Here is a 25,204-nt window from a genome sequence, read left to right on the forward strand (position 1 = left end):
TATGTCCCCTATCCAGAACCTCCACTCTTTCGACCCTTTGCTGATGTAAGTGAGGGTGATGATCTGCTTCCTGCTGGCCCTCAGGATTATATCCATGTAAGAATTCAACAGAGAAACGGCAAGAAGACCCTTACTACTGTCCAAGAGATCAATGATGATTATGATAAAAAGAAACTAGTGAAGACATTTTAGAAGAAATTTGCCTGCAATGGTACTGTAATTGAGCATCCAGAATATGGAGAAGGAATTAAACTACAGGGTGACCAGCACAAGAACATATGCTAGTTCCTGGTGGAGACTGGACTGGCTAAGGACGACCAGCTGAAGGTTCACAGGTTTTAAGTGCTTTTGGCTTACTGAAGCTTAAGTGAGGATTTCCTTGCAATGAGTAAATTTCCCTTCTGTCCCTAGTCACAAGTTTAAAAACCTCACAGCCTGTATAATGTAACCATAATTTGGGGTTTGCTTTTAACTTGGGACTAGTGTAACTCCTACATGCAATAAACTGAAAAGAGCCAAAAAAAAAAAAAAAAAGTTAAAAATGAAAACATATACTCTCAGTGACCTTTTGGAAAAGTTGTCTTTTTATCTTTATAAAATCAACTCATTTAGACATCTGCTTCATTTTGCCCAGAATTTGAAGTATCTTCTCAAGTTAACAATTAACGTTACTGATAAGATTTATGGTAACCCTAATCCTGCTTCCCTGGTGGCTTAACCGGTAAAGACTCTGCCTGCAATGCAGGAGACTGGGGTTCAATCCCTGGATTGGGAAGATCCCCTGGAGAAGGAAATGGCAACCCACTCCAGTATTCTTGCCTGGAGAATTCCATGGACACAGGAATTCTAGTCATGGAGCTACAAAGAGTCGGACATGACTAAAGCGACTTAGCACACAATCCTTTTAAATAATGCAGGTAGGAGATGAAATTAAGTACTTTTATCTGCAAACAAACACTAGAGCAGTGAATGTTCCTCTTTGAAAAATAATCATCTCAGAAAACCAACTTAATGGATAATAAATTTATGACAAGTAATTGTAAGATCATTAATGAAAAGGAATCTAGTAAGCAAAAAAGAAGAATTGATGCTTTCAAACTGTGGTGTTGGAGAAGACTCTTGAGAGTCCCTTGGACTGCAAGGAGATCAAACCAGTCCATCCTGAAGGAAATCAGTCCTGAATATTCATTGGAAGGACTGATGTTGATGCTGAAGCTCCAATACTTTGGCTACCTGATGGAAAGACCTGACTCATTGGAAAAGACCCTGATGTTGGCAAAGACTGAAGGCAAAAGGAGAAGAGGGCAGCAGAGGATGAGATGGTTAGATGGCATCACTGACTCCATGGAAATGAATTTGAGTGAACTCCGGGAAATAGTGAAGGACAGAGGAACCTGGTGTGCTGCAGTCCCTGGGGTCGCAAAGAGTCAGACACGACTTAGCGACTGAACACACACACAAAATATCCACACTGACATCCGCTGCCTCCAACATCACGTGAAATGGTGGCCCAGCTGGCTCTACAGGGCTTGCTACAGACTAACCTCCCCACACATCTGCTCCTATTCCAACCAAGCCAGGCCACTCTAGGGGCCTGCACCACCAGCTCAGCAAAGCATCTAACCTGGGGCAGGAGACCAGCAGGACTATGACACGGCACCGTTGTAGAGAATGTGATCACAGGATCACATTTTTGTTTCTGTGCCACTGTCCTTAGCCTGGAGAACAGAAGCAGGTTCTAATTTTGACAAGATTCCAAAACATGGATATAAAATAATTACAGTAAACATTTAATGACTGTGTTAGAATAGTCTTATTTTGACTTTCAGAAAAATGTACACATGTATAGAACACACCTAAAGGAAGGATGTCATAAAAGTTGCTGGACATTTGTGCTATATTTCATTTGGAATCTGTGATGTGTTAAGTAGAATAAGAGGACTACTAGGATACTGTTTAAAACTTTGCAGGTTTCGGTTCAGTTCAGTTCAGTTCAGTTACTCAATCGTGTCCGACTCTTTGCGACCCCATGAATCGCAGCACGCCAGGCCTCCCTGTCCATCACCAACTCCCAGAATTCACCCAAACTCATGTGCAGAGAGTCAGTGATGCCATCCAGCCATCTCATCCTCTGTCATCCCCTTCTCCTCCTGCCCTCAATCCCTCCCAGCATCAGAGTCTTTTCCAATGAGTCAACTCTTCGCATGAAGTGGCCAAAGTATTGGGAGTTTCAGCTTCAGTGTCAGTCCTTCCAATGAACACCCAGGACTGGTCTCCTTTAGGATGGACTGGTTGGATCTCCTTGCAGTCCAAGGGACTCTCAAGAGTCTTCTCCAACACCACAGTTTAAAGCATCAATTCTTCGGTGCTCAGCTTTCTTCACAGTCCAACTCTCACATCCATACATGACCACTATAAAAACCACAGCCTTGACTAGATGGACCTTTGTTGGCAAAGTAATGTCTCTGCTTTTGAATACGCTATCTAGGTTGGTCATAACTTTCCTTCCAAGGAGTAAGCGTCTTTTAATTTCATGGCTGCAGTCACCATCTGCAGTGTGATTTTGGAGCCCAGAAAAACAAAGGAGTTTAGGTATAACAGTACTTTGTTTTATACTGGTCTTTGGTTATCCCCTAATTAGTCTACTTCTAATTTTTTTTTTTTTTTTTGTGGAACAAAATGCAATAACATAAGACAGACAGAGGCAGAGATGAAAAGACTAGACCGTATTGCTCAGAGCACATTTCTATCAGAACCACTTTCAAGACGCTGATTTAAAAGTCCTCAATCCCACACTAGACTTCATAAATCCATCCCTAACACTAGGTCTAAGAACCTGTAGTTTAAACAAACTTTCCACAATATTCTTGTGCAAAATAATAATAAAATAAAATAAAGTGGCTCTCCATTCCTTCTTCCTGGAGCCTGGAAGAGACCCTCAGACGGTTTTAGTTCACAAGCCTGATGAGAGAAGTGCACCCACACATTCCAGCGATGGCTAAGATGCTGCAGAAAGCCAGGAACAAAAGAGCACGTCAGCTGGTTTCTATTCACGCTGCCTAGCAGTAGTAATCCTGGAAGGGAGTGGGAGTGAGGGAACCTGAGAACACCTGTTATCATTATGCTCGTCTCAGTTTCCCTCAGGTACATTTCAAACCTGCTAGATGATTACTCTAACAGAGGTTGCACAAACAATCCCAAGAGCGACATGCGGCCTACAGAGGAAGATGGTGAAAAATTCTGGAGTAAAGTTTGAAGACTCAGAGTGTATTAAAGCTTGATCCAGCGAGACAGTCATCTGGAGGGGCTCAGAGAGTGACTGACAGCTCTGGAGGAGTCTTTTTCTTCCTTAAACCATCAGGGACCTAGTTTCACGAAGGGCGTTAAGATTGCTCCGAGGCAAAATGAATCATCATGGCAAAGTGCCACTCAGTGGGTTTGGCTGAACCAGCATTGCATCTTTTCTTTTCACTCATTCAGAGAGGAGATCAGAATGTTGTTGATCAACATTCACAAAGCTGGAGATGTACTTCAGAATGGATTTCCAGGTTTCTCTTTATTGCTTCTTGCTGAGTCTAGTGAGGGATGACGAAATGACTAATTCTTGAGAGGCCTTAGAATCACTGTTGAGGACCATGGTAGAATAATATGTATGTTACATACTAACTGTTTAGAAATTGGTCTGTGGGTTTAAAACACATAAAGATTAAAAAAAAAAAAAAGGCTGAAAATACACAAGTAGCTAGCTCCACTATCTGCTAAGTCATTGGCAGAATAAATTTCACCTGTAAGAGAAAAGTCTGTTTAGGCCCAACTTTGGCTTAAGCAGCAATTTGCTTATCTGGTACTCTATACAGAGATGGTGTCTCTGAAAAAAAAAAAATAGATTTTTAGTTTATTCTACCAGATGAGCTGAAAGATTTTTGCTAGAAATAAATGAAGCTTCAGATCAGCACTACACTTCAGAAATCTGACTCAAAAATAAAACAGCAGAAGAGACAGAGGGCAGAAAGAAAGAGGAGGAGGTTATCTTCAAATTAAAAAATAAAGAAAATGAAACAGTTTACCTCCCAGGAGTTGGGAATCACAACTTAGAAAAAGGAGATGGTTGGAAATTCTAAAACTTAATTTTCACACTTGTTTCCTCTTCTGAACTCAACTCAAGTCAGAGTAATGGCAGAAAGACAAACCCATGGCCCACCTGGAAGAAGAAACAAACCACATCAATACTCTCTACTCTGGATTCCATTCCCCTATGTTGTAAAGTGAGTTTTGTCAGATTTGTTGTTATTGAGGCCCACTTGAATATTAACAGAACAACTTAATGGAAAGAAACAGTTCACACAGGATAAAGGTTCAAGGGTCTTTAAAGCCTTTCTTTCCCTCCTCCCTTTGGTTTCTTTTTTTTAAGGTGTGCTCAATCTTCTGGAATAACAAAAACAAAACAAAACCAAACACAGAAGAAAAACAGTCCCAAGCAGCCCACACACACAAAACTCCACTGGCATTATCTTCATCACCATCTCCTAGAACAATCGCACCTTTTGTCATTTCTGGTGGCGGTACAGCTGCTGAAGAAGCCAAGACTTAGTAGAGAAAGCTAAGACATGAAGGGAGGGAAGAAAATGCTTCCTTTGTTAACGAAAAGCTGTTTCCATTTAAAAGTTTCAACATACTATGGAATAGTGAATGCACTTTTGTGAGCACACGCACAGTGTACAATGAAGAAAAGCTGCCTGTCAACTAAGTAAACAGTCATCTGAAGGCATCCCAAACCTTCCCCACTTTTCTTGAAAAATGAAGGGGAGAGGGGGAGGGACTATGTACTATTAGTAGCCACAGTGGAGGATGTGTCTAAAACGTGTAGTAAATATGACACACAGGGCTTCTAGAGGGCTACAGATTCATTTAATTACAATATTAAGAAATCCCAAGGCAAATATGTTTTTTAAAAGACCACAAGGCTATAATCAATTGTTCTAGCATGCATTAAAAATGGCGTGCTTGGGAAAGCATTTTATTGAATTTCACAAATATTCCACTGAGTTTATTTTCCTTCATGAAGCAATGCCTGAAGACAGGTAAGGACAAGCTAGAGTTTCTGTTACACAACAGCAGGCTCTTGTGATAAACCTGATTACAATACCCTGTTAGAGGTGAACTTCCTGCTTTGCTATTAAAAAAAAGCACAGTGCCGCACCCTTACTTATTGTTGTTTCGAAGCAAAAATTCAGCTGAGAAAAAGCTAATGCTACATGCACCTGTTAACCCAAACCTAAAATAAGACTTTCTATGGCAAAGGGAAATTAATAAAGAATAAAACTATGTCAGAAGAGATGACAAAGCACTGTAATATATTACTTATGGAGGAAGGATAAAATGAATTCCACATGCATTATGATTCATAAAACAATTCAATTCGCATTTCTGCTCTGCTAGAATTAACTTAATTGTTGTAAATCTATTAGAAGTAACAAGAAATATACTTTTTTATATTCAAAATCTAGTCTTCTGAAAGCCTATGGTGAATACATTACTTTATGTGAAATATAGTCTTAGTCCTGGGGATAAGACCATTTCAGACACATGCTGTCAACTTGCCCAGACCGAGATAAAGCTTATGAACAAATACAAATTTATGAACCGATGACCAACTCAAAAGGAGACGGTCATTTGGTTTGGCCTCGGGATCAGAGTTGGGAAAAACCTACCGAAGTTCTCCTTCTTAAGATGCGTCTGTCCTCCAAACATTCTGCTTATTGCAGAAGACCTACATTTAAATTCAGCTATCGGTATTGAAGCATATTAGAAGGCGGTATCCAGAAGAGCAGACAATCCCCAAATAATTTCCACTTGATCTTGGGAGGGTTACATGATTATTTTTGCAGCAGGCTAATCTTTGTCACGGGGCTTCCCTGGTGGTTCAGTCGGTAAAGAATCCACCTGCAATGCAGGAGAGCTGGATTCGATCCCTGGGTTGGGAAGATCTCCTGGAGGAGGGCATGGCAACTCACTCCAGTGTTCTTGCCTGGAGAATCCCAGGGACAGAGGAGCCTGGCGGGCTGCAGCCCACAGGATCGCAAAGAGTCAGGCACGACCGAGCGACCGAGCACAGCACAACCTTTGTCATTACTCACTTTTCCTTAGGCAAATACAAAATTGGTTCTCATTCCTTCTCCTGGGAGGCAGAGTTTGGGGGAGGCCTGGGCTGAGCACGCTGGGTACCAGGGGTGGGTACTGACACAGGATCAAACTAAGTCACAGACACTTCACATGAAATCACTGGCTTCACTTTGCAAACATCAGGTATTATTTTTCTTAAAAAAAGTCATCCATGTAGCCTCAAACTTACATTTTCTGACTAGGGTAATTTACTATTGGTTTCGGTACATGGGTGAGCAGTACGAAGAACTGATAAGATTATTAATCTCACAAGCTGGTTTTCATGAGTGATACTGACACACCCATAAATTGAGTTTGTAAATGTCCTTACTTATAAGCAGAAATTACATCCCTTATGCATTTACCACTAAAATATCAGTGGAATGCTTTTTTATTTTTTCAGCCAAATGCCACTATTTAGTAGCCTTCTGATACATAATAAATACAAAAGAAGCAGACTGGAAGCTTACTACTTAGGTAGAAAAAATCCCCAGCAAATCTATATGAACTCTGCTCTAAATAAAGTATTTAATTCTGTTTTTCAGCTATTTCAAATCATTTAATCAACAAACACAGAGTCCTTTTCCATGTATACAGAATTGTATTATATATGAGGTTTTATGTGTGTGTGTGTGCACGCCTGCTCAATCATGTCTGACTTTGTGACCCCGTGAACTAAAGCTCTCCAGGCTCCTCTGTCCGTGGAATTCTCCAGGCAAGAATACTGGGGTGGGTAGCCATTTCCTACTCCAGGGGATCCTCCCGACTCAGGGATCAAATTTGCATCTCTTGCATCTCCTGCATTACCAGGCGGATTCTTTACCACTGAGCCTCCATGGAAGCCCATGAAGTCTTATGGATGACAGATACAAGTACAGACTTTATTTTTTTGGGCTCCAAAATCACTGCAGATGGTGACTGCAGCCATGAAATTAAAAGATGCTTACTCCTTGGAAGAAAAGTTATGAGCAACCTAGATAGCATATTCAAAAGCAGAGACATTACTTTGCCGACTAAGGTCCATCTAGTGAGGGCTATGGTTTTTCCAGTGGTCATGTATGGATGTGAGAGTTGGACTGTGAAGAAGGCTGAGCACTGAAGAATTGATGCTTTTGAACTGTGGTGTTGGAGAAGACTCTTGAGAGTCCCTTGGACTGCAAGGAGATCCAACCAGTCCATTCTGAAGGAGATCAGCCCTGGGATTTCTTTGGAAGGAATGATGCTAATGCTGAAACTCCAGTACTTTGGCCACCTCATGCGAAGAGTTGACTCATTGGAAAAAACTCTGATGCTGGGAGGGATTGTGGGCAGGAGGATAAGGGGACGACTGAGGATGAGATGGCTGGATGGCATCACTGACTCTCTGCACGTGAGTTTGGGTGAATTCTGGGAGTTGGTGATGGACAGGGAGGCCTGGTGTGCTGTGATTCATGGGGTCGCAAAGAGTCAGACATGACTGAGCAACTGAACTGAACTGACATGATTCCTACTGTCAAAGAGGAGCTAGGGATGCAAAGAATATACAAACCAACTGCTACATCTGCCCCTGGACTCCTCCTTTAGTACTCCCGCTGTGGTTCTCCCTCCAGAGGCAACTAATATCCTGAATTTTGCTTGAACTTTTTAAAAAAACAGTTTTATCATACATATAAATATGCCTATATATTTAGTTTAACTTCTTTTCTGAGCTTAACAAAATAGCATCATACTGTACATAGTTTTCTAAGATTTGCCTGTCACACTCGACAGAATGTTAGATTCATTCCTGCTGCTTGTATCTAAGGTTGTTTAATACACCATGTCTGACTATGTCACATTTTATCCCTTTTTCTGGTGACAGACATTTATATTGTTTCCAGTTCTATTTGTTTTTGATATATCACCTAGCTGCCTTTTTAGCTTTGTATCCTTAAACACTAATCTCCATCAATAGACAACTAGTGAGGTAATTGTGGCATATTTATTCTGTGCAGCTTCCAGAAAAATAAAAAGTTAAAGTTAGTAACTTAATTGCAGTTATACAAGAGATTAAAACAAAACTAAATCATGGCATCTGGTCCCATCACTTCTTGGCAAATAGATGGGGAAACAGTGGAAACAGTGGCAGACTTTATCTTTTTGGGCTCCAAAATCACTGCAGATGGTGACTTCAGTCATGAAACTAAAAGATACTTGCTCCTTGGAAGGAAAGTTATGACCAACCTAGATAGCATATTAAAAAGCAGAGACATTACTTTGCCAACAAAGGTCTGTCTAGTCAATACTATGGTTTTTCCAGTAGTTATGTATGGATGTGAGAGTTGGACTATAAAGTAAGCTAAGTGCTGAAGAATTGATGCTTCTGAACTGTGGTGTGGGAGAAGACACTTGAGAGTCCCTTGGATTGAAAGGAGATCCAACCAGTCCATCCTAAAGAAAATCAGTCCTGAATATTCACTGGAAGGACTGATGCTGAAGCTGAAGCTCCAATACTCTGGCTACCTGATGTGAAGAACTGACTCATTTGAAAAAACCCTGATGCTGGGAAAGATTGAGGGCAGGAGGAAAAGGGGATGACAGAGGATGAGATGGTTGGATGGCATCACCGACTCAATGGACATAAGTTTGAGTAAATTCCAGGAGCTGGTGATGGACAGGGAGGCCTGGCGTGATGCAGTCCACGGGGTCACAAAGAGTCAGACATGACTGAGTGACTGAACTCAACTGAACTGAAGAGATTATCCCTATTCTTGGAAAACATACACTAAAATATTTAGGGATGGTGTGCCATGTAAATGTAACTTACCCTCAATGATTCAGAAATAGAATTGCAGAGATAGATACAGTAATAGAACAGTACAAAGGATAAAACTGTAGGATAAAATAGTAATACTCGAATCTGGGTAAAGGATATATTTTTATTTTTGCAGCTTTTTTATAAATCTAAAACTATTCCCAAATAAAAGTTTATTAAAAAAAAAAAAAAAGCTCTCTAAAGATATACCATGTTCCTGGACTGGAAGAATCAATATTGTTAAAATGACTATACTACCTAAAGCAATCTACAAATTCAATACAGTCCCTATCAAATTACCAATGTAATTTTTCACAAAACTAGAACAAAAAATCTGATCATTTGTACGGAAACACAAAAGACTCTGAACAACCAAAGCAATCTTGAGAAAGTAAAATGGAGCTGAAGGAATCAACCAATTAGAATACTTCCTTGTTAGGAAAATAAACTATACACAAAATAAAACTAAATACACAAAAATAAACTAAAAATGGATTAAAGACCTAAATGTAATCATCAGAGACTATAAAACTCTTAGAGGAAAACATAGGCAGAATGCTCTTTGATATAAATCGCAGCAAGATCTTCTATGACCCACCTTCTAGAGTAACGGAAACAAAAACAAATGGGACCTAATTAAACTCTAAAGCTTTAGCACAGCAAAAGAAACCATAAACATAATGAAAAGACAACCCTCAGAATGGGAAAAATAATTGCAAATGAAGCAATGGACAAAGGATTAATCTCCAAAATATATAAGCAGCTCAATATCAGAAGAACAAACAACCCAATCAAAAAATGGACAGAAGACCTAAACAGACATTTCTCCAAAGAAGACATTTAGATGACCAATAAATGCATGAAAAGGTGCTTGACATCTCTCATTATTAGAGAAATGCAAATCAAAACTACAATTAGGTATCACCTCACACTGGTCAGAATGGCCATAATCAAAAAATCTACAAACAATGAATGCTGGACAGGATGTGCAGAAAAGGGAACCCTCCTGCACTGTTGGTAGGAATGTAAATTGATACAGCCACTATGGAGAACAGTATGGAGATTCCATCAAAAACTAGGAATAAAACTACCATGAAAGCGAAAATGAAGTCGCTCACTTGTGTCCAACTCTTTGCAACCCCATGGACTGTAGCCTACCAGGCTCCTCCCTCCATGGGATTCTCCAGGCAAGAGTACTGGAGTGGGTTGCCATTTCCTTCTCCAGGGGATCTTCCCAACAGAGGGATCAAACCCGGGTCTCCCGCATTCCAGGCAGACGCTTTAACTTCAATTCCACTACTGGGTATATACTCTGAGAAAACCATGATTGAAAAAGATAATGTGTACCACAATGTTCACTGCAGCACTATTTACAATAGCTAGGACACCTAGATGTCCATCAAAAGATGAATGGATAAAGAAGTTGTGGTACATATACAATGGAATATTACTCAGTCATAAAAACGAACACATTTGAGTCAGTTCTAGTGAGGTGAATGAACCTAGAGCCTTTTAACAAGAGTAAAGTAAGTCAGAAAGAGAAAAAAATATTGTATATTAATGCATATATATGGAATCTAGAGAAATGGTACTGATGAACCTCTTTGCAGGGCAAGAATAGAGACGCAGAGGCAGAGAACAGACTTGTGGACACAGTGGGGGAAGGAGAAGCGGGGACAAATTGAGACAGTAACACTGAAACATATATGTTGCCGTATGTAAAACGGACAGCTAGTGGAAAGTTGCTGTTTAACACAGGGAGCTCAACCCAGTGCTCTGTTACAACCTAGAGGAGTGGGATGGGGGTGGGAAGGAGGTTCAAGAGAGAAGGGACACATGTATACTTATGGCTGATTCACATTGTTGAATGGCAGAAACCAACACAACATTGTAAAGCAATTATCCTCCAATTGAAAATTATATATATATAAAGGCTAATTCCTCCAAAAAAAAGCTCTCTAAGATACAAGTGAAAAAGGCAAAGTGCAATAGTTATTGTTATCCAGATATAGTCTCATATTATTTTGAGCTTATACTTTCTATCAAAATCTCTATAAGAAATCATTCCCCTCTTTTACTCCTGCCCCCTCACTCAAGATTAAATTAAAACTAGTCAACAAAAGAGATTGTTATTAGGGTGAGAATTTTGTATAAACAAAAGTTTATAACCATGATCCTCCAATAACATGGTCCAGCTGGTAGAAAATTCAGAAGCAAAGATAAGACAATATTTGTGAATAGAGATTATAATTTTCAAAAAAATCCAGGAATAAATGAGCAGTTGGATACTTTCAGGCATTCAAGAAAGAACTGTTTAGGTAACAATCAGCTAAAAAGCATCTGAATATTGACTCTATTTCTAAATGTCTAAAAAGCAGTATTTGGAACACTTCTATTTCTGCCCTTAAAGCACTAACTATTATGGGAATTGACTTCCCATGATAAACAGAGAATTGGAAAAAATATATAAGGGGACTTCCCCCTAGTGGCCCAGTGGTTAAGAATCTGCCTTGCAATGTAGGGATGCAGGTTTGATTCCTATTTGGGGGACTAAGATCTCACATGCCCTGAGCGCTGCAACTACCGAAGCTGGCACCACTGAAGGGCCCACGTGCCGCGGCGACTGAGACCGTGCGCTCTGGGGCCTTGCCCCAGAACTAGAGAGCCTGCACGCCACTAGTGAGCCCATATGCCCCAACCAGAGTCCATGCACTGCACCAAAAGACCCCACAAGATGCAACGAAGATCCTGCCTACTGCAACTAAGACCCGATAAAGTAAATAAATAATAATTTTTTAAGAAAAAATATATGAAACAATTTCAGGCATTAGAAAACAGGAAGCACAGGATGATGTGTCCTGAAAGAAGAGAAACAAACAGCTGAAGGATGCTGCCTGGAGGCAGTCTGCAACCTGCAGTGCAGGGAGCAGGGAGTGAAACCAGAGCCCCATGCTCTTGCTGAGTTAGATAGAGATTAGAGTTCCTGGAAGCTAGGGTGGCTGTAATTTGCAGACAGAATATGAGTGAGGATGCAGATGCACAGAGAACTCTGGAGGTCTGCAAAGGGGTCCTCTCAAGTCTTTGGCTGAGTACCAAACTGCATGCTTAAAAAAAAAAAACCTGAGGCCAGGGGAGAAAAAAACAATCACTGGATCTTTTCCCCCAATGAATCCAGACAATTCTCAGAGCTCACAAAAGGCACCAGCTGGAGTGGAGAGGCTTCATAATAGTGGGGGCACTAGGTGAAGTCTTTCAGAGGGACATCATTTAGTAGGAGGAGCTAAGTTAGTCCAAGAATAAAGGCTCTGGAACAGCCATAAAAAGCTTGAAAACAAGCTTCTAAATGATCAAACTGATATCCAAGCTACCTAATCATACACCAGAACAAAAATCCAGTATCCATCAACACAAAATTCACACTGTCTGCATCCAATCAAAACCGCCAGGCATGGAAAGCAGGAAAACACGGCACACAATCAGGAGAGAAACCAGTCAACAGCCTCAGAGGTAACAGAATCAGCGGATGAGAACCTTAAAACATCTACTGTGAATACTGTCAATAAACTGCAGGATGAAAAAAAAAAAATAAACATAGTGAGAGAAATAAAAACAGGACTAAAATGGAATTTCTAGAAATGAAACACATGGAATCTGAAATTTAAAAAAAAAGTGGAAAAAAGCCAGCAGATTACAAATTCAAGAAGTAAAGATCAGTGAATTTGAAGACATCACCATAGAAACTATACAATACAAAACATTATGAGGGGAAAAAAAAAAAGAACAGAAGGCTGTACTTCGAGTTTGAGACTACTATGTACAATGACCTTGGCAAATGATTCTACCTTCTGAAGGGTTTGAGCTTCCCTGGTGGCTCAGACAGTAAAGAGTCTGCCTGCAATGCAGGAGACCCGGGTTCAATCCCTGGGTCAGGAATATCCCCTGGAAAAGGAAATGACAGCCTGGAGAATCCCATGGACACAAGAGTCTGGCGAATCCCAGTCCATGGGGTCATAAAGAGTTGGACATGACTGAGCGACTAACACTTCACTTCACTCTGAGGTGTTTACTCACATGTATAATTGGGAAGATGGTAAACCATACTCATGCAGAGGTTTAGTAAGGATCATAAATGTCTCTTGAAATAAACTGAAAACAACGTGAAGGCTGTGAAGGTTAAGAAAGCCTATGAAAAGAATTCCTTAAGTGGGCAAATGCAGGATAATGTTTAATATTAATATTTAGTACCCTGAAAACCTGATGAAGAGCAAAGGGAATATAACCTTTGAGTACTATAAATAGTGATAAAGACTCATAATTAAAAGAACAGAAGATCTTCCACTAGAAACATGAAAAGAGAGCTAGAGAAGGACTAATGTAAAAAAAGGACTTAGTGCCTCTCAAAACAAAAGTGCTGGTGCTCAGTCGTATTTGACTCTGCAATCCCGTGGACTACAGCCCGCCAGCTCCTCTGTCCATGGGATTCTCCAGGCAAGAATACTCAAGTGGTTTGCCATTCTCTTCTCCAGGAGATCTTCCTGACCCAGGGATTGAACTTGGGTCTTCCACACTGCAGGCAGATTCTTTACCATCAGAGCCACCAGGGCAGCCCTAACATAGTAACTTTCAGTTCATTCCTCCAAAGCAACATAGTGAGCAAATAACAACAAAACACAATTGTTTTTTAAAATTCGAAATTAGTTCAAGTTCTCTATATAAAACTTCTGAAATTTAGTCTCAACAGTACACTTATTTGCAGTGCACATATCTCACACTAAAGCTGTACTCTGAGAACAGCCTAAACAATGAAGAAACCACAAAAAGAAAATACAAATAATAGTTCTACTCTTTATTAAGATATGATTACTGTTCCATATTTGAATGGAACAAAAAGTGGATGACTTTTTTAAACTTCAACATGAATTAGTAAATCAGGAGATGAATATAAATCACCAAATTGCTCTAATGTCTCATAAGTGACTACAAAGTAAGAAAGAAAATAATTTACCTCTATGGCAAAGATTCCTTTGTCACGTCCATATAATTTCATCTCTTCTGGAAAATGCTGAAAAGCATGTATGTAAGGAATATGTTCCTCTTCAACAAATCTGTATTTTTGAAAAACTTTCAATATAAGATTGTACTGATTTGGCAAAGTAAGCAAAAGAGGGGAAAATATTATATTTCAAAGACAAAGTTAAGAAGCAGTTGAGTATATTGTATATCTCAAATAGATTTAAGAATAACCTGAAAATATCTATATTTCTGTTCCCTTGTGCAGAGACAAGATTTAGTTGATTATCTAATAATCTCTTCTGTTTTTGCCCAAATAGATAAAATATTTCTGAAAGGTATGTTTATCTTATTTTCCAATTTACCAGGCTTGTAGATATGGCATTCCTTCTATCTATCCCTATTTTCTCTGACGTGATTAGTTTCTACTCATCTTTTAAATCACTTCTTCAAGGAGACCTTTTTGATCTCTGTTTTCCTTGTTAGAATACCTCCTTGCCCACCATTTGCCTATGATAGTACATGGTAGGTACCCGTCACTGGAAGAACAATTAAAGAAATACTTGTTTACCACTCTGTCTCAATGTCTGGTACATAGTAACTGGTCAACTATTCTGAGTAAATTACTGAGGCTGAAGAACTTAGCACATAAATACAAATAAGTATTCATACATACTTATCTACAATTCATTCATTCATTCGACAGAAATTTATCAAGTACTATATACCCAGCACTATTCGAGGCTGGGAGACAGAGCAGTGAACAAAACAATAAACTATTCTTGTTACCATGGAGTTTACATTGCACTGAGAAGACAAAGATGACAAAACAAATAAGTGAAATACACAGTATGTTAGGTAGGAGGAAATGGTAAAAAGAAAAACAGAGACAAAAAAAGAGCAGTGGGGTAGACTGACAGCGTCTCATTCGCCCCTCCTAACCAAGAAACCAATACTCCAGTCATGACCCCTGGAGATACTATCTCTACTTATACTACTATCGTACTTTCCAAAAGCTTCAATCTGTGACAGACTGCCATTTAACAAACTAGTTATTCATTACAGGTAGTTTAAGCAGCACTGCACTAGAGTTAAGCTGTGTCTACCCACAAAACACATCCTGAACCCCTTCAATTCATTCTAGTTCTATCACCACCACCCTAATCCAAGCCACTACCTCTTGCTCTAAGTATAGAAAAGACCACCCAGTCTCTCTGCTTCCACTCGTGTCTACCGAGAATCCACTTTCCTCACAGTTGCCTGAACAATCTTGAAAACATAAACCAGATCAGATCATGTCTCTCTGTTAAACTCTTTGGTGGCTTACTATCACACTTAAAGGCAAACTTCTGATGGGTATGGGGTTTTCTCTTGGAGTGATGAATACGTCCAGGAAATAGAGGTGATGGCTGCACACCCCGTGAATATACTGAAAACCACTGACTTGTATACTTTAAAAAGGTGAATTGTATATAAACTATACTTAAAAAAAAAATCCAAACTCCTAACTTGGTTTACAAAGACCTATGTCTGGTCCTGTTTATTATCTCCTTGCCCTCATCTTCCTCCTACTCCTTCAAATTCGCATTCTCATCACATCAGCCTCCTCTGCTCCTGGATCATACAGAGCTTGCAACTGCTTTAGGGCCTGGCACTAGCAACCTCTCTTTACCTGGAATGCTAGTACTTCTGATACTCAACAGCTGGTTTTATTTTCATTCAGAGTGCAGTTTAAATCCCATCTTCTCACTGAGACCTTCCCTAATAACCCATCTAAAGTAGCCATCTGGTCATTCTCTATCACATCACCCTATTTCAATCTTCTGAACAGCATTCCCTTGTCTGATTTACTTATTTATGTATTTTCTTATCTGTCCTCTCCTCTAGTCTTAAACTTTAGGAGAGCAGGGACTTTATCTATATCGTTCACAAATGTATTTCAAGGGTCTGGACCCTAGAGCAACACCTGCAAATAGTAGATATTCAGTGAATATTTGTGGAATGAATATATGTTGGCTGTTTTTACTTATTATAATTGTTAAGTACAGGGTCCTTTAAAGGCTCCTCAAGGGTTATGAATTTATCCTAAGGAGGATGCTGCTGAAGGATTTAACAGAGAAGTGATATACAGGATCAGTTAAGATACATGGGCATTGTGGAAAGGCTAATAATGTAGGCCCTTCAAATCAATGTTCTTTAAATAGTTTATTCAGGGTGTAGCAATAGTAGTTCTCAAACTTTAGCATCCCTTAGAATCCCCAGAGGGCTTATTAAAACAGAGATTGATTACCAGGCCCTGTTCCCAGAGTTTCTGACTCAGAAGGTTAGAATGGGTCCAAGAATTTGCCTTTCTAACAAATTCCCAGAAGCTGCTGATGCTGCTGGTCAGGACCACAAACTTTGAGAACCTGTGACTTAGAGCTCTTTTCCAAGAAAAGCAAGAGAGAGGACCAGTGATAAAGTCTTTTCTTCTACTCCTTCAAGCAATCAAACCAGTCAAATTTATGTGTCCCACAGAGCAAAATAAAAGCCCTCCAGCTAACTAGATCTAATCTTCTTGAAGGCAGTTTACAATTCCCCTTGGAGGGGGAAGCAAGGAAAAAAGAAGGAGGGAGACAGAGGGGTATGGAGAGAGGCAGAAGAAGAGGGGGAGAGAAACAGACAAACGTGTAGGATCTTATCCCATCCCTCCAACCACATAAAATATTCTCCCTGAGAAGAATTTTTGGGCAAATAATTTTCTCTATTATTTATGGGCAACTATTATTTCTTCCTTGTTAGATTTCTAGGGGAGTTTTGTTACCCCCTTACAGATTGCCTTGTGTAGAACAGCTAGCCCTTTCATCCAGCTCCAGTGACACGATCCTTCCTGTAAGATCCTTCAGGTTACCAGGAGGAAATAGACAGGAGAGGCACAAGATTCACCTGAGAGGTGGCTAAGTAACCCAGGTAGAGACAGAGGGAATGGGGGAAACATGGTTCTCAGAGTTATTTTGGAAGTATAATCGAGAGGACATACTGATTAAACTATATGCAAAGAGAGGAAAGAGTCAAGGATGGATCTCAGATGCCTGTATGAGATGAAACAGGGTATTTATGAAGAAGGGAATCAGTGGAGAGAGAGACGGACTGAGAGAAGGATGATGAAGGAGTATCCAGCAGGCAGCTGAATATGTGAATATATGGGTCTGGCCCTCACTAGACAAGTCTGGGCTGGAAATCCAGATCTGGTAGCCATCATCGTACAGATGGTAATTAGAGCCTTGGGGAAGGGTGAGATCACCCAATGAGGGCGGACAGAACAAGATGAGGTTTTAACATAACAGTAAAATTCACTGAATCACGGACTGTCTGCATGTCAAGTTAATCACATCTGAGAAAAGCCTTGTTATTTGGTTGATGTGGCCAAATTCAAAGGCACTATTCTCATTTACTGGAGGCACTTTATTTAATCAAAGGGCCTAGTGCCAATGATGATGATGATGATAAAGAAAACATAAACAACAATAACTAGAACTGAGTTCTTGTTATGCACCAGGTGCTATGTGCTTTTCATGCAGTACTAAGTATTGAAAGTGGTTTCAACTCTCTGAGGTAGATATTATTAGTAACCTCATTTTACCAATGAGGAAACAGAGGTGGAAAGAAATTAAATTACTTACTCAAGGTCCTATAGGACATAAGTGATAGAACCAGGATTCGAACCCAGGGTTCTGGTTCCAAATCTATGCTCTGAAAATCACTCCATACACTGAGAAACTCAAATGTTATTATTTAGAACACATAATGAGCAAGGAAAAATGAACACATTAATGATTGTGGTCCATCTTCTATTTAATGAGAAATTCTTACATACCATACCATAATTTATTCATTACCTATAAAACCCTGCAGATAATCTTGAAAACTCTACATGCTGACTATCCACATAACAGGTTCTTCTAATAGCTTTGTTTTCCATTTTAGCTTATAAACACGGACAACCTATCTTTTAGCTCTTAACAACACCAAGGTATGCTTTTGTATAACTACTACTAATATTTGCCATGTGAAGGTCATCTGTTCATCTTCTCTCTTAAAAATGAAAAATACTTAATACTGTACAAGTACTTAAATGTCACTTTTCACCTTCAAACCATTTTATTCACATTGGATGATAAATTCTCTAATACCCCATGTAAGATAAATAGTATTATTTCTACTATATAAATAAGAAAACCCAGGAAATGAATTCTTAGCCCAGGGAGAATTACATTTCAGAGTAAGAATTCAGACTACCTAATCTTTCCCTTCCTTAATTGAAGCCTCCTGGTAAAATCCAAAATATCCACAGGCTGTCACACAGATAATCAGCAAAAGCATCACCGTAAGAGGCCCAGCTTACCTTAAAAGATCTGAAAGAGTAATTGTCTCTCTCTGCCAAAGTAATGACAGATAGCAGAAGGCTAGCGTCCGTGGTACACTCATCTTCATGACCCCCTTCTCCTTCCGCAGCGAATATTCCACTCCATCAAGAGACCCAGAACAGACAGAGGTTGTTTCTTAAGGGACAAATGGAGATTTTTTTTTTAAGTGTAAGCAACTATTTTGGACAAGAAAAGAAGAAAAACAGCAAAATCCAAAGAGGTATTTTAAATATCTTAAAATTATCGATAGAATCTTTACACAGAGCAACTTGGCAAAAAAGGGCAGTAATGATTTGGAAGAAAACTGGCCGAAACGTTAAGTGCTGGTTCTCTGTGGGAGTGGGGCGCATGGAGAGTCTCAAGAGCGATCTGTCTTTCTTGGATATTTTGTAGTGAACGGGAGCAAGTTTTCAAATAAATAAAAGGACAAACAATTACTAAGCGAAGCAAAAATGTGTCATTCCTTTGAGTCACGCCTCAACTCCCGTGTCCCCTTCTCCGACAGGCTCTCCAAACAATAGCTAAGGCAGCACCTCTCCCACTCCCATGCTCCAGGCGTCCTCCCCTGTGGCATTATTTCATCCTGGGTGCATTCATTCCACAAATACTTGTCCATCTTACTCTGTGCCTCTCTTCCAGGTCTGGGGAAATGACTGTGTACAGTATCTCATCTCTCCTTAAACTTACATACTAGTAGTGAGGGACAGTAAATGACCAAAAAAAAAAACAACCTGACAGACAGTGGTTAAGTGCAACATGGAAAAGAGCAATGTCGGGGCATACAGAGCAATGGGAAGGGAAGAGACCTGTGCTTTTTCACAAGGGTGGTCCCAGAAGCCCTGTGGGGAGGGTGACACCTGAGCAGAGAGCTGGATGAAATCAGAAAGGAAGGCTGAAGGATCTAGGGAGGAACACCGAGTCTATCAGCAGAGTCAACCTGAAGGAACAGCAAGGAAGCCAGTGTGGCTAGAGCACCACAGGTGAGGGGGAGAGCGGCAGGAGACAACCAGAGAGAACTGTTAGATGACAAGAAACCAAACTGTTAAAGGGCTTTGTTGGCCATGATCTGTCCTTCAGATTTTCAACTAAGTATAATAAGAGTGTTCTGGAAACTTTTAAACAGAAGAGCAACATAATCTCATTTCTGATTTTTAAAAGGTTACCCTGGCTGCTATGAAGAATGGAATTAGGGGACGGCACACAGGAGACCAGGATGCCAGGTCTGCAGCAATGGGTCCTTATCCTGTAGATGGTGAGGGGCAGCTGGACCCTGGACATATTCTGAAGGCAGAGTCAGACAGATTTGCTGACAGACTGGATGTGAAGTATGAGAAAACAAGGGGAAACGAGTAGAAGTCTAAGGTTTTGGGGCCTGAGCAACAAGAAGAATGGAGATGTCCCTTACTGAGACAAGGAAGGTGGCAGAAGATCAGGCCTGACCAGAGAAATCAAGATATCAGACCTGCACATGTTAAGTGTAAGACTTTATTAAACATGCAAATAGAAATGCTGAGTAGGCAGTGAATTTAAAATTCTAGAGTTGAGAGGATAGGAATTTTAGAGTTGTTGAATATAGCTGGTGTTTAAAGCCAGGAATGAGAGTAGATGGAAAAGCAGGACTAGGAATAACCCTGAGAGACTCCCAAGTTTTCTTGGGCAAAAACTCTCCAATTTATCCTTCAAAATCCCCTTTTCTAAATCCTGAAGATCCTTTCTTCATAGCATTTATCAGGAACTGCCCTATTCTTTTTCACATGTGCATTTATTGTCCAGCTCCTGCCAGGACACTCTAGGCAGCTTGAAGACAGACAGTATTGCTCACCATGGCATCCACAGAGCTCAGAACAGGCTCCAGGTGGAGAAGGAACCCAATAAATATTTGGTGACCAATGGTCTAGCAGCTCTACTTCAAAGATTTCATCTTAGTGAAAAGGTTTTTAAAAGATGCAAAGGTTCAGGGTCAAGGCATGTTATGGCAACACTGTTTATAATAAGGAAACAATTTAAAACAACCTAAGTGACTAGAATAGAAATTTAATTAACTAACTCCATGCAATGAAAACAGTGCATAACAATTTACACAATGCTTTGTGTAAAAGCATTGGACGGTTGTCCAGGTACAGCTGTTGGACCAGGTATGTTAGCATCACCTGAGAACATGGTAGGGATGCAAATTATTGAGCTCACCAGCCCTCCATCCCTACCATCCCTCCGATGGATGCTAAAGGCCGATGACTACGGTTTTAAAAGAATATACAGGGATACATATTTTTATAAAATATCATTTAAAAAACTTCTCTATATATTACATATATAAAAACATGTAGGAACTTCCAGTTAAGATGGCAGATTGAAAACAACACATTGGCTTCTGTTTTGTCCTACTTTAAAGAAATTTTAAAAATATATATGTATAAGAACAAATAACATGGAAAAAGAGATAACAGCAATAAAATGTTAAAAGCTGAAAAGCAAGTGGACAGGTGATTATTGCCTTAGCAGTGCTGAGAAAGCTGGATTCACAGCCAGCAGTAGGGAAGGCAGAATTCAATGTAATTTTCCCTGGGGACCTCTAAGGAAGGCTCAGGAGTTGGTTAAACCAGGTAGCCCTGGAAAATGCATGAAGTAAGACCAACACCAGGAGGACTGCTTGGAAGCCTAATTAAAAAGTTATACACCCAGATTCCTTCCCAAGCTCCATGCAGCCAAATGACTCCTCCTCCCCAGTCTTGCCCCCAAATTGGAAGTCTCTCCTCCAGAGACCCTCTCCTCCCCTGAGGCCTTCTTCCCACCCAGTTCCCAAGACAGTCGGGGTTATACCCTCCAAAAAAAAAAAAAAAGACTCAGAGATGTTTCTGGAAAATCTGGTCAGCTGAGGGGTAAAAGATTTAAAGATGACAACACTGGAGGTTCACCAAGAAAATAAACCAGAGCAGAAGTGACAAGACTTACTGTGGGTAGAAAGCTTTCAATCAACTTTTCAATCTCCATTCTTAAACAGGACTAGCCTTCTTAGGCTTGCTAAGCACTTGAAGAAACCCTCTAGTATAAAAAGGCAAAGAAAGAAAGAAAGAAAGCGAAGTCGCTCAGTCATGTCCGATTCTTTGTGACCCCATGGACTGTAGCCTACTAGGCTCCTCCATCCATGGGATTTTCCAGGCAAGAATACTGGAGTGGGTTGCCATTTCCTTCTCCAGGAGATCTTCCTGACCCAGGGATTGAACCCAGGTCTCCCGCATTGTAGGAAGACGCTTTACCGTCAAATCTTCAAATCAGTGGGAAATAACATTAATATCCTCAGCAAAATAAGAAAAGATGCTTCACAAATTGAGGGTGTGAACCAAGAAAGACGATGAAGTGAGATAAAGAAATCAGAAATTTAACCACAGACAGGTGACAGATTTCTCGGGATGGTGGTAAAAAGATCCCCAAGACAGAGGTCTAGAGATACATCATTCTAGACCAAAGCAGCTCAGAAGTTCCAGGATCTATTACGGAAGATGAAATTGACAGATAAGGAATTGAGAGATTGTCAGAACTGAGGGGAAGTGTTGAGATACATTAGTAATAGATTATAGATTCATGGTTTCACTAAGTTGTATTTGACTCTTTTGTGACCCCACGGACTGTAGCCCGCCAGGCTCCTCTGTCCATGGGGTTCTCCAGGCAACAACAGTGGACTGGATTGCCATTTCCTTCTCGAGGGAATCTTCCCGACCCAGGGATCAAATCTGTGTCTTCTGCACTGGCAGGCAGATTCTTACCACTGAGTCACCTGGGAAGCCCAGATTACAGATTAGTAATAAATAAATAGAAAACTTGCCTGGAGAATCCATGGACGGAGGAGCCTGGTAGGCTGCAGTCCATGGGGTTGCTAAGAGTCGGACACGACTGAGCGACTTCACTTTCACTTTTTACTTTCATGCATTGGAGAAGGAAATGGCAACCCACTCCAGTATTCTTGCCTGGAGAATCCCAGGGACGGGGAAGCCTGGTGGGCTGCTGTCTATGGGGTCACATGGAGTCGGACACGACTGAAGTGACTTAGCAGCAGCAGCAGCAAACAAATTATCAACTCTGGAAAAACCAAAGCATATACAGAAAAAGTAATCATAGTAAGCTATATGACTCAGCTCTGATGGATATTTATATACATTTACAATTTAAGCACCAAAAAATTGACCAAGCAAAAAATTATATTGGAAAGCTAGAGAAGGAGCAATTCATAATTGTGTGTTGGTAATTACATGGCAGGGGGTGGGGAGGGACAGTGAGGGATGAGTGAAACAGCTAAGGCTTCATCATCCATAGTGGGAATTTAATTGCTCGTGTGCAAAACAAGAAACCAAGATGTAGTAACAGAAGCATGTGATACAGCGATACAGCGTTTAAAAAAAAGTTGAAAATGAATGCCTCTGGGAAATGGGACATTTGAGGGAGACAGTGGACTGCAATTTATTTTTATTTGTGTAACAAGTCCTATAAATCAATTTGAATCAACATGCATGTAGAATTTTGATCAAAAAAATTTAAAGAATCAAAAAGTAGTTCACATTTTTGGAAAACAAAGCTCGTGCTTTCTCTCTCTCTATATATATATGAATAAAAAACCTTCTAGAATGTAGAAGAATACAGTGACAGTGGTTATTTTGGGGTGGTACAATAACTCGTGAGTTTATTTTCTTTATGAACGTCTGTTTTGTTTTGTTTTTTTGGCCAGGCCACACAGTTTACAGGATCTTAATTCCCTAGTGAGGGATTAAACCCGGGCCCCAGCGGCCAAGTTCTAACCACTGGACTGCCAGGGAATTCCCATGAATATCTGAATTTTATAGTTTTACATTAATAATGAGTTGTTTTAATAGTTACATTTAATAGAAAAATGAAAATAAAGCTCTAAGGATCATCATTTACTAAGAAACAAACATGCAAACAAAAATCCCTAACACAGGTAAACAATCACGATGTCTTACTAAAAAGGCTCGGATGGCTTCAGAGTCCTGGCTCATTTTTTGAGTCAGGTGGCCTGAGGCACGGAAAAGGAAGCCCCACATGCCATGCTGCCCGATTATCCTAAGACCTAACTTCTTTGGACACAAAATGCAACTTATTTGATAACTGTGTCATTGTGCAGTCCATCAAGAAATGCAGATATGCTGAAGGAAAAAAAGGAAACAACAAAAAATAAAAAGAAACATGGATATGCTGATAAAAGGAATTTTTAATCTCTGGAGGGTGAGGGACTTGCACAGAAGCAGTCCATACAAGAAATGTTTTGTTGAAAATTTTACACAACCACATGTAATGCAGACTTCAACAATTCCTAACACCAGGAAGTTTGCAGGCTATCTCCCAAACAACTCTAGTAGTACACATCAAGACCTTCACAATCTATAATAAAATTTTTCTCTGTTTTCCACCATCTTTCTTTGTTTTTGTTTCTAAAAGTAATGTAGCAACAACTAAAATCATGAATAAATGCTCTGAGGAGAAAGTCTGAATCTATAACCTTAAATACACTCATCTATTTTAAATTATGGAATTAAACCAGAAAGTAAGACCTACACGGACATGTGCGCACGCGCACACACACACACACACACACACACACACACACACACACAGAATATGGTGATTTGATTCAGCATGCGTTAGTCTACGCAGAGAAACTGGGCAGCTTATCTTTGACTCCTGTCTATCTTACCACATGGCTAAGTTCTATTAGTTCTCTGCTACAACTTTTCTCTAATATTCTGAGCCCACGGCTATCTTACTTGAGCTAGCCTCCTTTTTGGATCTACCTATTGCTTGAAAAGTGAAAGTGTTAGTCATTCAGTCATGTCTGACTCTTTACACCCCAAGGACTGCAGCCCGCCAGGCTCCTCCACCCATGGGATTCTCAAGAACAGCTCCTGGAGTGGGAAGAAATTCCCTTCTTCAAGGGATCTTCCCGACCAGCAGAGATGGAACCTTGGTCTTCTGCAGGTAGATTCTTTCCCATCTAAGCCACCCAGGAAGCCTTACTGTTTAGTTCCCTGTAAAAATCACACCTAAAAGCTCATGCGGAAACAACGTACCTTTTTAAAAACTGCCCTAACATTTCATTCAGTTTACCTTTCTCCTTGCCATATGATTCAACAAATCATTCTTCTTTGCTAGGCCAAGTTCCCTTCCTCGGAATATGAAGAGACAGGGCTACATTATTTCTAAGATGCACTGCCAGAGCATTAGTTTGTCATCTTTACCTGAGTGTGATGCTTTGATGATGGGGAAAGGCTTTGGAGTGCGGACATCAGGTTGAGACTCTGCTCCACTTTCAGCAAAAGACAGACAGCTCACGTCACTCAGCAGCTCAGGCTCACTCTCCCAGTCTGAATGGCTCGAATTATCTTCTAATACCTGTTTTGTAAAAGAATATAAATTATGATTATATCAGAATTACAACATAATTCATTTCCACAAACTGTAAACAATGCTTGAGCATCACAAACACCAGAGAAGGAGACACTCTAGAGACCTGCAGCCATCTGCCTAGTCTCTGAGACAAAGAGAGCCGGACTTCTGCACGTGCTCCTCAGCAGCTCCGGGCCGTTTCTCAGATAAGGATGCCAAACAAGCACGAGCAGAGAAACAGGCAGACACAACAGGCCTAGTTCTCTCTGTAACTAACACCTCTCCTATAGCTCTAGCACCAACACTAATAAAAACATCAAGTGTCAATAATGACTCCAGACACACTGAGGCTTGACAATCATACATTATCTCTTACCATGATTTAATTTTTCACAAGTGTATCGCTGAAATAGCGGTCAGAGTGTCCCTTAGAAAGGTCAGCTGGCCAGCTACCTTAAGG

At 40.2% G+C, this 25,204-nt stretch overlaps 1 protein-coding gene and 1 pseudogene across 2 annotated transcripts in view; one reads left to right on the forward strand and one right to left on the reverse strand.

The window, feature by feature from the left end:
* TAF1B (TATA-box binding protein associated factor, RNA polymerase I subunit B) overlaps positions 1-25,204 on the reverse strand; it is a 54,565-nt gene that overhangs the window by 18,222 nt on the left and 11,139 nt on the right. The window contains exons 6-9 of one of the 2 annotated variants that reach the window (XR_005718429.1): positions 24,597-24,750; positions 18,330-18,486; positions 13,941-14,040; positions 4,068-4,201 (exon numbers count right to left, since the gene is read on the reverse strand). Coding sequence is in view for 1 of the 2 variants with exons in the window: in XM_040224945.1 (XP_040080879.1) it covers positions 13,941-14,040; positions 18,330-18,486; positions 24,597-24,750 (411 nt within the window). In the remaining variant the exon portion in view is untranslated. The remainder of the gene's footprint in view (positions 1-4,067; positions 4,202-13,940; positions 14,041-18,329; positions 18,487-24,596; positions 24,751-25,204) is intronic. The other variant, XM_040224945.1, reaches the window with a different exon arrangement.
* LOC120851884 lies at positions 2-342 on the forward strand (annotated as a pseudogene).

Source organism: Oryx dammah, unplaced genomic scaffold, assembly GCF_014754425.2.
Source record: "Oryx dammah isolate SB20612 unplaced genomic scaffold, SCBI_Odam_1.1 HiC_scaffold_25, whole genome shotgun sequence".
Lineage (NCBI taxonomy): Eukaryota > Metazoa > Chordata > Mammalia > Artiodactyla > Bovidae > Oryx > Oryx dammah.